The sequence below is a fragment of the Rhea americana genome, unplaced genomic scaffold (genome assembly GCF_003343005.1).
Source record: "Rhea americana isolate MKP2758 unplaced genomic scaffold, rheAme1 scaffold_259, whole genome shotgun sequence".
Lineage (NCBI taxonomy): Eukaryota > Metazoa > Chordata > Aves > Rheiformes > Rheidae > Rhea > Rhea americana.
In genome coordinates, this window is record NW_028186378.1 from 832,761 (window position 1) to 850,730 (window position 17,970).

At 40.9% G+C, this 17,970-nt stretch overlaps 1 protein-coding gene across 5 annotated transcripts in view; it reads right to left on the minus strand.

Annotated features, from left to right (window-relative positions):
• AGAP1 (ArfGAP with GTPase domain, ankyrin repeat and PH domain 1) overlaps positions 1-17,970 on the minus strand; it is a 384,866-nt gene that overhangs the window by 111,809 nt on the left and 255,087 nt on the right. For 4 of the 5 annotated variants that reach the window (XM_085307476.1, XM_085307474.1, XM_085307473.1 and 1 more), the window contains 2 exons: positions 16,451-16,619; positions 382-543 (listed from right to left, as the gene is read on the minus strand). In XM_085307476.1, coding sequence (XP_085163602.1) covers positions 382-543; positions 16,451-16,619 — 331 coding nt within the window. The remainder of the gene's footprint in view (positions 1-381; positions 544-16,450; positions 16,620-17,970) is intronic. The other variant, XM_085307475.1, reaches the window with a different exon arrangement.

Below are 17,970 nucleotides of genomic sequence, written 5' to 3' on the forward strand. Positions count from 1 at the left end.
GGGGAAGCATGCCTGTAGTATGCATGCTTTAAAGCAAGATCACAGCAGAGAAAAAAAATATATTGCTGAAAAGATCTGACAGATAACTTTCTGCTAATATTTACTGCTACACAGAGCAAGAAAGTAAGGATACAAAGCGAACAACCTATACTACACACTTGAAATTAGAATTACACACTATAATTACATTAGCTCTTCCTGATGAGAAATTATTATATTGATCTGTGCTCTTTCATCTAATTTCTCCTTTTCTTTCGGATGTGAAAAGTTTGGCTTATAGCATCTGGATGATCATCATCAGTTTTTACAGCAAAATATAAAATTACCCCCTCAGCCCCAGACCAGACAGACCCTCCCTCCCCCAAACTCCAGGTTTCTTACCACTGCTAATGCCAGAGTTTGCAATGACTGTTGCCTCACTCCACTGATCTGCACTGGAGACTGAGTAAGAGCGCTGATGCATACCATCCGGACGACTGTTGAAGGAGACTAGACTGATCCCACTGGCCATCTGAGACACAGATGTGCTAGTAGTCACGTTCCCTAGACACAAATGGAAAACAAATTGGTGTCAATAGAGAAGACAAAATTGATTTACGTGAAAATGGAYGGGGGCATCTTAACAGAGCAGAAAAAGAGATTACTTAACCAACATGAACAACAACGCACCACTCTCTGAACCTCTGAAGGCAACAGTCCTGTGACCACCTCGGGTCACCACAAATTTCAGCAGCCCAGTGAAACCTAACTAGAAACTTCTGACAAAAGAGCCTAGATTTTTCCAGATTTCAACTCATTCTGTTCATCTGCCTTCTGGAAAACAATATTCCACAACCCTGCTAGCAGTCACGCTTTATGCAGCTTCTCCACTGCTAAAGGTAGATGTGCCACAGCTTGGAGAACACTGGCTTAGAGCACACAGGACACAGACTGAGCACGGACAAGAAATTAACACCTGAGAACTACRGTTAATACAACTGACCAAAGTCTGAGACAATGCAGCCAACTCAAAAATTTTAAGACAGCTTAACACTAAATAAACACTAAATAAAATGCCATGTCCCCAGGTAAAGTCAAAATACAGCAGTGGTGTGTTACTAAATATGAGCAAAAGAAGTGAGATATAAAAAAGAAGAATCATAAACAGTAAATACAAGAAACTGTTTTAGTATTTTCATGATCCATGAGGGCTAGGACAATAAAAGTGTTTGGGAGAAGGAGGTAAAGATAGGTGAAGAGCGATTTGGTTGAATCAGTTTTAGAGTCAAAACAATTAAAACCATTTCCACAAATTCAGATTTCCAGTGGTCTTCCTCTTGGCTTGGTATGTGCCAGAGAGTTTGCTCCACATTTTGGATTTCTGACCAGTTTACTCCACTCCTGGCCCAGGATGAGTATTTTACCATGCTAGGTTCATTCTCCATAGAAGGCTCTTCCACAGGATAGCTGGCACTAGTGACAGTATGGGAGAGTCTACTCTCAAAAGGCACCCCACAAGGYTTATATGGCTTTAAGAATATTCTTTAAAAACAGGTGTAAAGGGAAAGAAACAGACACAATCTTATAAAATATCCTAACACTTTGCATTTCCATTGCACCTTCTACTGATGAGTTCAGAAAAATTAATGAATTAATTTTCAATGCTCCTGTGAGGTTGTTAATTATCTGCTATCATTTCCCGCATTTTTCAGAGGTTAAATGACCCAGGGCCACAAAGGAAGATTGTGGCAGACTTGAAAATAAAACCCAGATCTCCTGACTCCCAGTTCTATCATTATGTCTTTTCCCAGAGCAGCCTTTGGGAAGACAGCAGAGCTTAGTGAACTACTTTGTGTTTATTAGAGCTGGCATAATTGTCCCTTTCTCTCCTCCCCTTTCCCAAGACTAATCCATGTCTTTAGTTYGTTACACAGATCCATCAGTACAGTATTTGTCCACCTGAATGTACTTCAATCTTCAGTCTCAAGAACTTCTGTGCAGTAATCTCTACTTCTTAGACAAGTTACAGATACAAAGAAAGTGAACTTATCCGCTCAGTTGCGCAAAGCCTACGGCGGATTTTAGAACTGAGTTGGGCTCCCCCAAGGCAGCGCTTTAGCCACTGGCACATAATTCCTCTCTAATCACTTTCCCCAAGCAACCCTTTTGTCCACAAGAAATCCAGAATCGGAGTGTTATCTGTGACAGTGTTGAAAAAAATTGATGCCTCCAACAACCAGTGCCCTCCAGGGCATTGTGCGTTTGACCTACCAACTGAAAGCAGTTTGCTAATGTTAGTATTTTAGCACCTTTTAAAGGTATCTTCCAAAGAAAGGTTCGGCAGAGAAACCATGCCTACAGAACTGAAGGCACAAAGCAGAGGTTCAAATTATAGCTTAGTATTTTAAAGTGGCAAGAGAAAATGGAAAGCTGACACTTCATATTTTGAGTTCTCTTAAAAGAAATACCTCCTTCCAAAYGAATCTTTGCAGTGCAGCTGATGCTCACTTTGAAATAATCAGTGGGGCTCTTCTCCAGTTTTCACAACCCAGAGAAAACATGAGCATTATTATTAATTTTGGTGATGATACTGTATCAAGGGGAGCAGCTGACACAAAGGGCAGGCTTGAGACGAGAGGGACCCTAGTAAACTGAGAAYTGGGTCAACGGAGATTTCCTGTGCTTCAGCAAGGAGAAGCTCTAAGTTCTGCCCCCAAGACAGAATAATCCCACATAGCAACACAGCCCAAGAACCAAACTGAGAGAGTAATAAGTATTTCTGAGCTATAGTGGATACCAGAGTATGTGCTAACACTGTCCTTTTGCTGCAGATAACAAACCACACACTGGGCCCACCATCAGGAGCACCTGAAACACTGCATTCAGGTTCAGGGCCCTACAATTCAAGACGACTGTTGGGAAACTGGACAAGGTCCAGAAGACCTATTGAAATGGCCAAAGGCCTAGAGCACATGGCCGACGAGCACTCTGCAAGCTGGGCTGCTTCAGTCTGGTGAACAGAAAGCTAAAGGCTGATCTAATAGATGCCTGCAGCTATCAGAAGGAGATGGAGCCAAACACTTGGTCATTGCAGGTAATATATGAGGTGGCAACAGCCACAGACTGCAGCTTGGAAAGTGTAGATGYGGTATCAGCAAATACTTCACCAGAAAGATAATACAGCCCTGGAACAGGCTGCCTAAAGCAGCTGGGGAACATCCATCCTTGCAGGTCTCCAAAACTCASCTGCACAAAGCCACAGCTGAACACATCTGGCACCACCAACACTCCTGCTTCAAGCAGGAGGATAAATTAGAGATGATCTCCAGAAGATCCTTCCAAACAATATTTCTAGGGTCTTGTGAATGATTAAAAAGTCCCCTTCCCCTCCCCTCCATTTTTCTTCAAAGGAAAAACTTTTAAAGCTCAAAATCTACTGTGTGGGGGAGTTTATTATTATTTTTTATTATTACAATGACCTTACAGGAGAGTTTTTTTTTCCCTTGGTCTTGTTTCTAATTTTATTAGCCTTCAACTTTTCAATCAACTTAACTGAGTAAGTTTACATAATCAGGTTTACAGGTAACAATTATGTGGCTGATTAATCCAAACCATTGGTTTCTTTTTCTTTTTCCTTTTCCTTTTTTTTTTTTTTCCTGCAGCACCTTTTCCAGCATCTTTAGACTATTACTGGTAAATGGCTTTGGAAACAACTTATTTTTCACAAACAATTAGGTTCCCCATGGGGAAACAACCCCCCTCCTCCCCTCCGAGGGCCTGACAAATGGCATCTACCCTGCTGGACTGAAGAGCAATGCCACAAAAGTGCACTTTTAGCCCGTAGCAATCTTTCATTCTGCGCCTAGTAAAATGGGAAGCTGCATTTGATGAATTCCTGCAAGAGAATCTTCGTAACAAAGATCATGAAGGAGAAAACTGGTAGGTGAAAGCTCAGATGGAGCATTCCCTAGGTATCATGGGAAAATGGAAAATAATTACTGGACATCTTTGCCTGGGTGACACATCCCCATTAGTCTGTGCTGGATGGCTGAATTGCAGAGAGGGGCAATATTTGTATGCTGACATCTTCTGCCTAGTTCACAAATTTTTGAACAAAAGTATCCAGTCACTTCCTAACCATCATGCAAAGGCAAAGCTTTAAAAAGGGTACCTGGCGTGATAACAGAACTTCTACATCATCACGTCAGCACCAAAACCTTTACCTGCACTTTAATGCCCTCTTCTGCAACTCCACAACCAAAGTTATGACATTACTTTAATCTGCAGGGGAAGCGACTTATTCTGCAAACCAAACAGGCTTTCACATTTGTGAAAGTTATGGATTGTTGAGGGGGGGGTAGGAGAAGAGAGAAGAGAGAGAGAAAGAAAAGTTCCCGAGCACCCATCATTTGTACTTTGATCTACGATGCAACCCAACCCAGCTATCTTTTCTGTTACCACAGTCCAACAGCCCTGCTACCAATCTGTCCCTTTACCTGTTGTGATAACATTTATTCAAGGCTAAATTTTCTTCACAGGCTGTAAGATTTTTTTCAGTAAATCAGACCACGCAAGTCAAGATCCTTGGTTAGACATCAGAAGAGCTTGTCTAAASAAAACAAGACTGGAGTCCCATCCCCCCCACCAATACGTTCAGCTCTAACACAACCTTGTTAGCTACAATCGTTTTTAAAAAACACCATTTCCTAATCCCCATTGTTAATTTTTTCACTTCTCAAACCAACTGATTACAGGATGCTCAGGACATGTACTCCACAGCACTAGTCTGTAGTAATGCTGTCATACCAAAACAAGGAAGGACTACCTAAAGTCAGCTGCTGGTCTTGCCCACTTGGTATATTGCACAAAGCTTCTACAGAACAGTCCTAGTTTTTTTTTTGTTTGTTTTTTTTTTCCCTCCTTCTACAACAGGCAATTCCCTGTTCCCCAACTCCCACCTCCAAGTAGTAATTTTCCCTTAAATACCAGGATTTTTGGCCAACAAGTCAGCCAGTTCAAAATAAGAGGCTAACAATACCCATTGAGAAGTAAATCCTATACATTGAGGAAGGCATAGTATGAAGCCTTTGTACGTTGGGGTTTTCTAAGCAAGGAAGGATTTGATTCATTCTGCATCTGTCGTCTCCCCCATACACACACATATATATGTATAAATATATACATGCACATATATGTATATGCTACATATGATATATACACACAGCAGCATTAACATGAAATACATGGTCAGCTACCTGGTCCATTCTGGAGTTCTGAGAGAGTGTTTCTTCAAATACATCACATATGCATCAGCTGGTTGCTTAAGTTGATTAGCAGGGGGCAGTTAAATTACTATGCTAATCCATGTATTCTCAGCACTGTTTCCTTGATATGGATATGTGTATATGCTTACTGGGAAGCCTTGATTAGTTCAAGCTTCAATGTGTCAAAGGCTCCAGATTCTTTCCAAAGAATAATTTTAGCTGTACTCACATCCCTAAAGTGTAGGAGCTGATTTGAAAAGGTACTTACCTCTACCATATGCTATTTTTCTTTAAACAATTTGCATTTCAAAGTGACTATGGCATTTATATTTGAATGAATATCAGTATGTTGCCAGAACTGGTCTCAAATGAGCAAAAAAGATGCTGGTCTCCCATTGAACAAAAGTGTTTTCATCTACCAAAGGGGCATCAAAGGAAGAGTTCCTCTTTCTAGCTCTGGAGAGCTTTATTAAAACTATCTTCTCTGATATTATAAAATACCCTGTTATGACTGAGCTTACAAAACGTTCAGACAATTAAGCTCTCCAAAACCCATCCAAATTAAGATTCAAGGCAATTTCCAGGTTTGGGCAACGTTTAACAGAAGTGCCTTTGAGAAAAGCGAGCACTCTCATACGAAGCCCAATTTATTTATCCATCTATTCAACGTAAATAGCCTCAAACAGCAAAGAGCGAGTCAAGATAAGGGACTCAACCTAAGAGGAACTTAGCAGAGGAGCACGTGCATGCCTGTGTGTACATGTACATATCAAGAGGCTGATGGAAACAAACATACACTGGAGCCAAACTGTATAACTTGTTTTCCTATGCACAGAGGACTCTTTTGTGCACAGTTGCACTACTGTTTCAGCTTTACAAAACATGACTACAAAGGCAAAGTCAGACTACAGTAATTAGAATCATTCTGAAAATCGCTCAAGATTTACATGAACACACAACCTTGAGAGCTGCTAGGTGCCAACCTAATCAAGAAACAGAGATGCTGTATGTTATTAAAAAAGAAATATATACACACACACACACACACACACATATATACATACACACACACACACAAAAATAAGGTTCATAATAAATATTCTCTTACATGTACTCAGTAATTGCTTTAACAAAAAACTAAACCAATCAGGTTTAGTGTTGTAATAAAACAGCATGGTGGACAACACTTCAGTGACTCCCCTTTTGCTGTATTTCAACTTCACCAAAATATTGCAGTGAATCATCACTGGGCAGCACAGGTTATTTTAATGGACACATCACTTTAAACTAAGCCTTCAYCAACTCTGCCGCCCACTCATTACAAATGCAGAATGAATATAATTCACAACTGCACCATAAAAAGTGAGATATACAAGCGACTTAAATGGATGCAAGTTGTCTCAGTTCACTGCTGCATACACACTTGTGTTTTCCCATCAACCCCAAAACAAATCATTTAGCTGCAGAAAGCTTTACTCAGAAGTTCAACTAATATACTTAGTATATGTTTATGAGACAAGCAGACAATGCAAGAGTTGTGAAGAACTATAAAWTTTTTTTTTAACCATGAAGCAGCAGTGTAGGAGACTCGCAGTGAATGACTGCACAGGAGCAGAAAAGACCGAATTAGATGCACTACARCCTATTGCTATGCTTTTGCTACAAACCACATTTTATTTGAACTCGTCATGTTCACTACGAGTTTCTCTTCCAAAAAGAAATAAACCTCTTAAGGCCAGAGGGCTCAGCTCACCAGCTGTTAGAACTAATGAAAAATACATTAGAGTTGTGGGTCAGGAAATCCTGACTCCTGGTATCAGAGGGTTAATTGTTTCAAATCATGGTGGGTGAATTTATGTTGCAAGAATACTGCATATTCTTGAAATGCCCTCTAATTCAGGAAAAGGCACTGCCAACTAGATTAGACTGGCAGTAGGTTTGCTGGTCTCTAACCATACCCAGCACCGTGCTCTGAAGTCTCTTCCAGCAGTACAGTGCAAGAAAAAGGTCGCTTTGTTAGCCGCAAATAGACAAAAAGCATTCCCTTGCCCCAACCTCAACTCCGTATTACCCTCATGAATTAATTCTCAGAGCTGTGCACAAGCTTTTTCAATAGGCAAAACTTCCGTAAGAAGGAGCTGACCATTCAAGCAGTACTGCTTTTTGCCTTCACTGCCTTCCGCTCTGCCGATTAACATGAATGTTGGAACAGCTCCTGCTTAAGCTGAGAAAAATATGGGAATAGCTCTTCTGGGTTCCATCAGCTGCTTCCTCCGATCTCAGTGTCAGGCTTTTGCAGATGCATCTTCCCTTCCCTTGTCAACTCCAGAGCCGGTTCATGCCCAGCAATGCAATCTAGTCAAACAGCCACTTACTTGCCAGACAGCACCTTGCTTTTCCGACTGAGGCAAGTTGGTCAGGCTGGAAAAGGAAGGTGCTGCCCAGCTTTATGAACACTGTCAGACCCCTTTGCAGGAAGGGCAGCTGTGGGACTAGAGACAGAGAGCTCCAGTTTCTACAGTGAGGTTCACGAAGGGCGCGATTCATAGGGGAGAAACCTGTCTTCCTCCTGTTGAAGGACTGCTACGGATTCCGTTTCAATCTGACTGCAGGGCGCACATAGCACGCCATTCCAGCCTCGGCTTTAGCGAGGACCTAAAATAATTTGTGGTTACTTGTAGATGGAATGAGAAATGGCGAGATAACRGCACCTCTCAAACGCATGCTCATTGATTCCAGGATTGAGACTCTCCTTCAGTACGCTAACACTCATTTTCAATATTGTAGCAAACAACTTGCATGTGGGTTTTATTTCTTAAGTTTTTTCCAAAGCACTTATTTTCCAAATGTATCTCCTGAAGATAAGCAGCTATTTAAACAGAAAGACCTTCCATCTCACAGCCTGACACTGCAGCCTCCGAGAGCTGAGCGTGATTAGTAGCGTCAAAGCAAGAGGGGTCAATACTAATGAACAAACAAGGCAATGCCAAGAAACATCCTGGCAGTGAGGGAAACTGTGCTGGGAGTATAACGAGGACAGCTATTATTTTCAGAGCATGTCCAACCAACATAACAAATGTGGTGGAAAGTCAAGCCCTCAGAGAAGACATCTCTTCTAACAGAAAGTTAAACTCAAGATCTTCACCAAATGCTTTTGCTTAAGATTTCGTAGATTTTATTCTGTTAGGGTCAAAGAGTACTTCCGGGCAAGTTTTCCTGGGAAATTTCCAGCAGGTATAGTACTCTTTTTGCAGTAGTTTTAATAAATGACAGTTTTGATAAATAAGGTATGTTCCACGTTCTGCGCAAACCTTGCTTCATGTTACTAGTTTCTTAAAAGATTGCAGATTTAAACCCTAGGAATGACTATTTTGCATTAGCAAAACGCATTACTTTTTATTATTGGCACTTGGTTGTGAATCCTGCTAAMAACCACAAGTTTAACCTCGCAAAAATAACGCAAAAGGCACTAATACAGAGGCATTACGGGGCCTGCATGTAAAGTGAAGCATGTGCAGGGGCCTCAGGTAAGGGTATAAAATGCTTCCTAATACTACCTGTGGAAATTATTAATACTGAAATTGCAAAGGGGCTGTGTGAGGGAGGCCTTACTGGTGCATTGGATGTACCTTGAAATCAGAGAAAACTAACCCAACTAACTCTGGAAGCCTTTAAGCTTYCCCAAACCCGGAGAGCTGCAACTAGGAGCCTCTTTGGGATACAGAGGGCGGGGAAGAGACTTCTGGTATCCCAGGAYCTTCCAGACAAATAGGAACAAAGGAAGTTTTTTTGGTGAGAAAGAGACAATAGATATGAAGGCGATATTACTACTACTATTTTTTTTTTAATAGCTATTGCCACTGTAACAGCCGCTAAGCGAATGCATGTCTGCAGTGTGAGCAGTTTTGATAAACAGCCTCTGCGGGCCACACAACGGGGATAATGTATCCTTAAGTACTGCCAATGAGCTGCCATTCTGCACAGCCAATTACTTCTGTGCGTCTGTCACTCAAAGGAAAAATGACTGAGCCCATTAGATCAAACCTTTGTCACTGTTCCTAATGCACTCTTAGGCCTCATTAATCTGAGGGAGCAGCAACACAGCCGCCGGTGCCTCACTGCCTCCCCCACAACAGGCCCACGTGAATCTTCTCATCTCTCCCCCAAGTGCACCGCGTTAATCAAGCTCTCCTTATTACCCCGGTCCCTGTCACGGCGGAGAGCGCTCTCTCTCTTAAATGCTCTCATTATGGTCCATCTTTAGAGCCGGCTGAGTGGAAAGGGGGGGGAAAAAAAAGGAAAAAAAAAGAGCTAGAGCGAAAGAAGAGGAAAAAGCAAGTCCGATCACATTAATATTCATGACAATAATTAGTATTCTAGGTCACTGAATATTCATGCTATTAGTTTGGTTTTTTATGGGTTTGCTGGATGTCCTGATTGCTGGAGTGTGGAGGAAAACAGCATGGCTGGGACTTCAGATGTCAACGACAACTTGATACTCAAAATGCATTTGTGAGTATTTTCCCCCATTCTTTTGGTAAATCAGTGCTGACTCTCCCGACGGCTTTAATATTTTAAAATCACTGGGTGGGGGGAAAAATGAACAAGCAATTCTGCAAAAGGTCTCAGCATTCAACTGGTTAGCACTGCAACGTGAGAGTATCAAATCTTGGCAAGGCAGCACTGGCCAGACAAGCCCGCGTGGGGATTTTAGTTGGGATACCGTGTGCCGAGGCATGAGACCCAGAGCGAAAGGGGCCCCACGCCATTAGCAAAAGGCTGCAGCTTGGCCACCATCCACCTTCAGCCCCAGAAAGGTTCAGGGCGCATTTCTAGCTGATCGTCGTTAGAGCGTGGCATGATTTGCAGGAGCAGAGGAAGAATCACAGAGAAAGCAAGCTTTTACTAGAGGAAAGACTTCGACTGCCCTGAAAATGGGAGCAAATGAGTATTTAAGATAGAACAAACAAATCAAATATTTACTTCGTTAACACTATTATTTCCTCTACTCCTTTTTTCCCTGATACGAAAAAATGTGAGGTGGTACAGGAGAAAGTTGACCTCTCCCTCATTCTGCAGAAGACAAGCATCGGCAGGAAACAACTGGAAAGGGTGACCTTGTGGGATCCCCTTCTAGCGGGATGAACTGGAAATCTCCAGTACACTTAAAATCAGGCTTTTTTCCTTTAAAGGGTGCAAACTGACAACTTGTCCTTTTGCTCACGGTGGCTGTATATCACTGCACTAACAGCAAACCCAACTGAATGGAAAATTGACTTGGGTGATTAATGGCAAAAAAAAGTCACAAACTTGTGTTTGTGATCTGTACCAAAATGGTAAAACTCAGGCTCAAGTAACGCCCAGAAAGTGTTTCTTGTTAGCTCCATTAGTACTACATTAGACTACACAATTCAGGCAAAAAACTGCCGACTTACATCCCTGAAGAAGCCTATCTGATAAAATCTCACATTGCCAGATGGGAGATTATGCACTGCTTATGTACAAAACCTCAGGATGCTCCATCACCTACAAACAAAGAATTGAGAAGATGCAAGGATTTAAGATCCAACTGTGCAAATATTTACCAACACATCCAAGACCTACAGGCTTCGGAGTAATTGCCTGCAAGCTCTTGGTGTGCAACGTGCTTTTACGAATATCTAAGCCTGACCGTAACATCTCAATTCTCACGGTAAACCTCCACTTAAAAGGAGATTATTGTAGTATCTATGAAAAGATGGAATAATTTAGTACACTTTGGACTGGGACTTGACTTCACAATGCATCACTGTAAAGGAACGGCCCCAGCACAGGTTTTACATCATCCTTCCTTCCAGCATGGGGTATGTCACACTTCAGAGGCTACTGGTTCTCTCCAGATCCAGCAACGAAATACTTGGCAGAAAACAGCTATACCAGTCTGACTTAAAAAAAATAAAAAAAACATATAAAAAAAAGTTAATAATTTTGACTTTTTAAAAGGAACACCTAGGAGGCAGCCCTTTACAATCTAGCTTCATTCTAAGCGCTTCAGTGTAAAATAAGATTACTTAATGACCACAGCACAGATTTGATAGATGATCACAATTAATAACAGATAGAAAACTCACATTTGTAAGAACAGCATCTTCACATTTTTATAACATGTCTGAAATGTCACATGCAGTTAGTAGATAACAACCTTTAGCGTACTTAATGATGACTATGTAGCTATCACATTGTAGGATGCTTTCCAGACTGTACATTCACTATTGTAAGTAAATTTAATAGCCCCAAATTATTTAAATGAAGTGCTAATCAGGAAACAATTTGTCTCTACACCATAAGCTATTTTTAGATGTGAACTTTCTACATCAGTGACTCTTGCCGCAGCTCAAGCTCTGGGTTGTTTGTAGAGAAGAAGAAATAAATGACTCCTGGGAGAGACTTTAAGGAATACGGAGTTTACCTTTGGGTCACCAATTCAAACCTAACCCAAGCCGGCAGTAATTGAAGCCCGGACCTGCTCCAAAGGCAGCAAGAATGGAGTCACCCTCTAAAGGGTGCAGAGAACAGGGCAGCAGCCCATTTACAGGTAGGTGTGCTGGCCTACCTGAGCGCTGGAACTCAACTGGTCGCAAAATTCCCCTCTCCAGAAGTACTTCCAGCTTAGAGCTGTCTGCGTTTATCCCGATACTTAAAAATGAGAAAGAGAGCCTTGCCCAGACAGGGTGAAGCGCCATGTAATGAGATAAATTTCAATGAGCTAGGAATGATGTATATTTGAACTCTTCCTTTTGCATGTGACACCTACGTCAAATAGACCCAATGGATAAAATTTCAACTTACTGCTTGGCTGTTATAAATCACGTTACTGGACAACTGAGTATGCATCTCTTGAGTTTGTTACATCTCCATTATCAGTCTAGTTCCTCCTCCTATTCTTACTCTAAAATCACATATAGCAGTCAGGCCTGAGATTCAATAGCACGGTATTTAAAATACAAAACAAATTTGTAGGCTATTTTTCAAAGTTGAATATCCTCCCTACCCCACCACTTACTATTTATAAGTCAACAAGGATAATGACTAAGAAAATTTCCTAAAGATAGCTTGAAGGATCTGTAAAGAATTTCCAAATGTCTTGTGCTATTTCATGCTCTTTTTTTGCACTCTTTTACATTTGCAGTTTCGCCACTCGTGAATTTTGGCAGCATGGGGAAAAACACCATGCAGCTTCCTATAGTATCAGGACACACGAGGAAGCAGCAATACTATCACAGACACTTTGGGAAAGACCTTCACTGGCCTCAAGAAGGCGGGAGAAAGACTGAAGGTGTTTGATGCAACCATCACTTTCCATATGGAAGGACAGCTATGTCCTTTCCTTCCAGCACTGCAAGTTCTGAGCTCAGTTGAAGCAAACTTGGAGATACCACTAGCAATGATCACCTTATCTGAATTCAAGGGGGAGCCTGATGAAAACTACCCCCAAAGTCTCTCCTGCGAGATGCTGCTGCTTCCATTCCCTCACTCCACAAGGTACTCCTTCAAATGGGTCCACGTGCCATCCCCAACACCGACGCCGAATGTTACTGATCCCTGCACATCTCCTTCTAAAGGTAACTCATGCATGAAGAGAAAGCATTTGGGCATTTTTCAGTGTCAAGCTATGACAGTGCTTCTCTTGCCAGTGGCAAGCATGTTTTTCATCACCCACTCGTCCAGGGACGAGAGGCTTTTACTCCGCCTTCCCACCAGACCAGCCAATGTGCTGGGATATACCTAAAACACAAGAAATTTGACTAAGAAACAAAGTAGTAGTTTTTTATCTGGTAGTCCTGGAGGGATGAACTTAAAACATGTCAGTTATATGCTCATTCAGCCAGACTGACTATAAATACACAGTTTGGGATTACATTTTAACCATTAGAGACATCAAATACCTATAATTATTGTTAAAGTTGGCACCCATACTCATATTTAAGGAGAACCTTATGAATAGCATTTTATAAACCATTGATCAATTGGAACTTACAATACCATTTGCCATATTACCATTTTGAAAAGTTAAAAAAAATGTTTTTGACATTTGAAGCAAAAATAAATGCAACCATTTCTAAGAATACAGTCAGTAGAAAACAGGTAATTTCATCAGAGAAACCCTTGTAAACAAACTCAAAGTCCTGAAGCCCTTCAAACAATCAGAGTGGCCTGAGCTATCACAGTGTATAAGCAAAGATGATGAATTCAATTTCCAGAGGCAATCTTAAATGTGACCTTYCTTAATTGACTACTGGTATTCCTCTCCTATCACAGCTTTTATGTATACAATTACATAATAGCAGAAGGAAAATTAGTCAGTGTCTGACCACATCAAACAATTAAATGAAGAACTGTCCTAATTTTTAAGCATGGAAAAATATCACTCTACTGCAGATACCCGGTCTACGATGGCAAAACACAAGAGGAATAAAGAACACCATGGTTCTAGGGAAGAGGTAATATCTTCACATACCTAAGAATAAAAATAGCAAGCGCTGATCCCTCCCGTGCTCGGTCCAGACCTCCTCCGTATAGCAGATCTGTGAAACCTTCCAGCAAAAAAGCAGTACCAGACAACTTCAGTCTTGTCCTCAATTTTAAAATGTCACTCAAGATGAAGACATCATTTTGCCTATACTAGCAACGGAGAAAAAGCTCCGAGACAACAATGTGGATGGAACAAAGGATAATTTGCAAATATTTGCAGCTTCCTGACAGGTAGCTGCACAGATAAAAGTAGTGTAAAAAGTTTGGAAACGATGCAGCAAAACTACTTTGAGAAGGAAAAACCCTGAAGGAAATGGATCATGGCTGACAATGCATTAAATGTACCAATCTGAATTTCAGAAGCAATGGTTATTAGGAAAAATCCTGCATGAAATATAATCTTAGACAGCTGTGCATCCTACCTGACCTTTATCTCATACTAAAGCTTTAATCATCTCCCTGCCAGGTCTTCCGATACCCAAACTTGACATGACACAGCAGGTACTGACGCAGGGCTACGGTACAAGCTTGGCTGCTGCCATGTAGAGCACAATACTATTTAGCCTGGGCCGTTTTTACCCACTTCCCCCTCCAAGTTGTAACCATGCTTTAGAACAGTAATGCTTCCAACCAGCAACAGGGGTAATTAATTAAGAGATCAATGCTTGCCTTATCTCTGGGAAGAAAACCATGCAAAGACGAGCAGATCAAGGCACTTCTCTTACTTAAAGACAGACCACTGTAGTCTCCGAGCTTTGTGAGAGGGGAAATTAAAGTACTCTTCAAAGGGGGTAATGATTTAAAAATCAGGTTCAACTTTGYTTGGATGCAGTCTTTGTATTAGGAGGGCATCAATTATTAAGTAAAAAAAATCAGTCACAGTAGATCTCTTGAGCAATGAGACATCAGCAACAGAAGTCTTCTACCATTTTGAAGCTACTTGCTAGAACAAGAGAAAGGACAGAAGGCCCAACTCTTTCTACTATCTTCTTCATAAAACACTATCTAAAAGCAGAACTGTTTTCCAAATCCAGCACTTCCAAATGTAATTGCCTTTTCTCTTGTAAAACAACTGCTGTATGATAAAACCTCGGGCTAGCCATGATACATCTATAGTGCCTAACCCTACTGCCAGGCATAGCCATCTACTGCACAGTTTCATGCAAAGAAAGCATTAYATATGAAGAGTCCTGAAATAAAATGAATATCGCATATTCCATTAAAGTCTTACACAAGTGTATAGCAAAACATGGAAACTGCATGCTGTAAGTATTATATTAGTAGGTAGCTGAGAATATGCGTCTTTCCCAAACTCACCCGTCCACAGCAATCAAATAATTTTTGCCTGTTTCAGGGTGTCCAAATGTCTTATTTGAATGTATTATTACTGATTTATTGACTCAATTCAGCACTACTTTRAATTATGGGATACGTTGGAAAACAAAAACACTTCCCCCCCCCAATCTAAATTAAATGGCAAAATGGAAAAAACAAATCAACCATGAATAATTGTCTCCTATGAACTCTTCCAGTGACAATGCCAGCTCTGTGCCTCTCAAGGGGTAGGTTACAACTTGAAAAAAGCTTCAGACATTTCAGGGCCCCAGCCAAACTAAAACAACATGCCACAGAAGAACTGTTCCTCTGCAGGGATGCTGCTCAATAGCACCACTTTTTTTTTTTTTTTTTTTTTTTTTTGAAAATATTTGTCTCACTCAACAGCATCTGATATTGGAAAGAAAATTCTTCTCTTTCTTTCCTTAACATGGCACAACACACATCGTGAAAAATACAAGGAATTACATCTTGACTTGAMGCATACAATAATTGTTACTACACAAGAGAAGACAGTTGAAAAACACGGTCACTGAGTTACTTCTTACGGCTACTCATATGGTTTTATACTATTCCTGCCTGGGTAGTGTCTACWGTACGGGAACAAAACTGTGTTTGGATGGTTTTGTCAGCTTCTGCTGGAGATGTCTATATTAATCATAACCAGAAAAGGCACTAAGTGATTTATGGATGTCATCCCAAATATGCTGACAGAACTCCCATACCAACCCTATACAATCACGAGCTGTGTGTTTTACAAGATAAATTGTCTTAAATGTTTTTCTTAATGCAATTTTTTAAATCCATTTAGCTGTATGGACAAGTACTTCAGTGAACAATAAACTTCATGGTTTAGATCTCACAAAGAGCTATAAACTACCTCCATAAATGAACCAAAATAGCTTTCTACAGAAGAATCTTGCTGCTGTAAAGTCAAAATTACGCATCACTGTGAAGCTGAAACCAAGTACTGTGGATTTCAACAGCAACCCACAAACAGCCCCTTCAAATGTTACATCTCCTGTTTTCCTAAAGTAGTGAACCTCACAAAAGTGAGGTTCACTAAGTGAGAGAAGCATCAATTGTTCACAAATGCTAACTTCCATCAAATTATGCTGTACTTTTTTTTATGCGGTAATAAATGTAAAAGATAGATATTGAAAGGTATGCAGAGATTAAAAATCTCTCACGGAAGACAGATCACTACTCAGAGAGGGCTTGAACATTTACATATCAATGCCTGTTTGGATTTGTATAAGTATTCCTAGATATCATTCCCATCCTAGTGGTACATGCAAATCGTATGTACATGCTGGGAAATGAAGTCCTTCCTTCTTTTGTCTAATACGGCATTGTCTTACCTGAATTCGGCGAGATGTGTAAACTGCTCATGTCCTTGGAGAGGCCATTCGTTTTGGGACTAGAAATGGGTGCGCAAGCTGATGTAGCTCGGGGTGGCCTCTTTCCCGGGACTTTCACAGTGGTTCTCAGCAAGTCGATTTCTTTCCCATGAACATTCTGCATATAGTCCTGGCAGGAGGAAAACAAACAAACAAACAAACAAAAAACAGTATCAAACAAGCAGTTCTGCAAGTAGAATAACTAAGGGAGCTTGGTTTCCAAAGACTTGCATCCAACATCATCTGCCACCACCCACCACGATAACTGCACTTCCCCCTTCCTTCCACGCGCCAGGTAATCCCATCCGCACTTTTTGCGATGAATACACCACAAAGCCTTTAGCTCTCTACTACATCCTCCCATCACCAGCTGGGTGAGAGACAACTCATGCTGAGGCTGGTTTTGAGCCATATGTGCAATTTTACCAGCTAGTAGGTCCAACTAAGTAAAAGGATGAGACATTCACTAGTCTCCACCTGTGGGCTTACTTGGATCCCTCTTCAGCTAGTTTTAAGCATTTATCTCTCCCTTTCTTTATCAAATATGGCTGAAATTAGCTATCAAGCTTAAAAGCTAAAAGAGGGCCTGACTGGTAAGGTTGCTATGATTATGACACTGTTTCTTTGGAATATCATCCCTCCTCCACAAAAAACTGTAGGGCGACCATTGAAAATGCAACCCTGGAACACAGCAGAAGAGATGCTTCTAATAGAGACTGTGAATCTTTAAGCTACTATACAAGACACCAAGGTACACATCCCCTGGAACACACTATTGCTGTTACTTGTGCTACAGGAAAAAAAATAGGAATTTCAAGCTGCAACAACTATGAGGACAACCAAAGAAAAAGAGAGCCTAGCTTAAGAGAAGAAATGCAGGCTAGGCTGCACAGCATCACAAAATAAAGGATGAGAAGGGGGTAAGAACGCAGGTACAATGGTTTCATAGTATACGTATCCCACAAGGAAACCAGCTATTTTAACTAAAGAAATAGGTATAAGTTCGTGAGTATGTTGAGGCCGGAAACCAGGGGAACTGTAATTCCTTCAAAGATAGACCTTGATAAGTTTATAGAGGCCTGTGTGATGCTGCGAATGCCCATGCAACCAAAGACCTGCTGACAACGAGATTTCCTCCTGCTGTACAAGTGTCCAGGGCACTGCAATATTTAGCTAGACTAGAAGGTATTATATGAAAGACTACCCACATTAACTAGGTCAGTTATAAACCTGCAGCACAGAGACCTGTATACCACCAGAGTATCAATTTTACAAGTAAATGCATGAAGTGGACTAGAAGCATACTCTACGTCTAAATCACTACTGCCACAATGCAGGGAGCAATCAGTTCCCCCATAAAAATCCTTTCACCTTTGACAGTTTTTACAATACAAATTATATATTCTGCTCAAAGTATACCAAAATCTACTCCTGGATGAGCATTTATTTTTTTGCACTTCCAACATTTATCTACAATGATA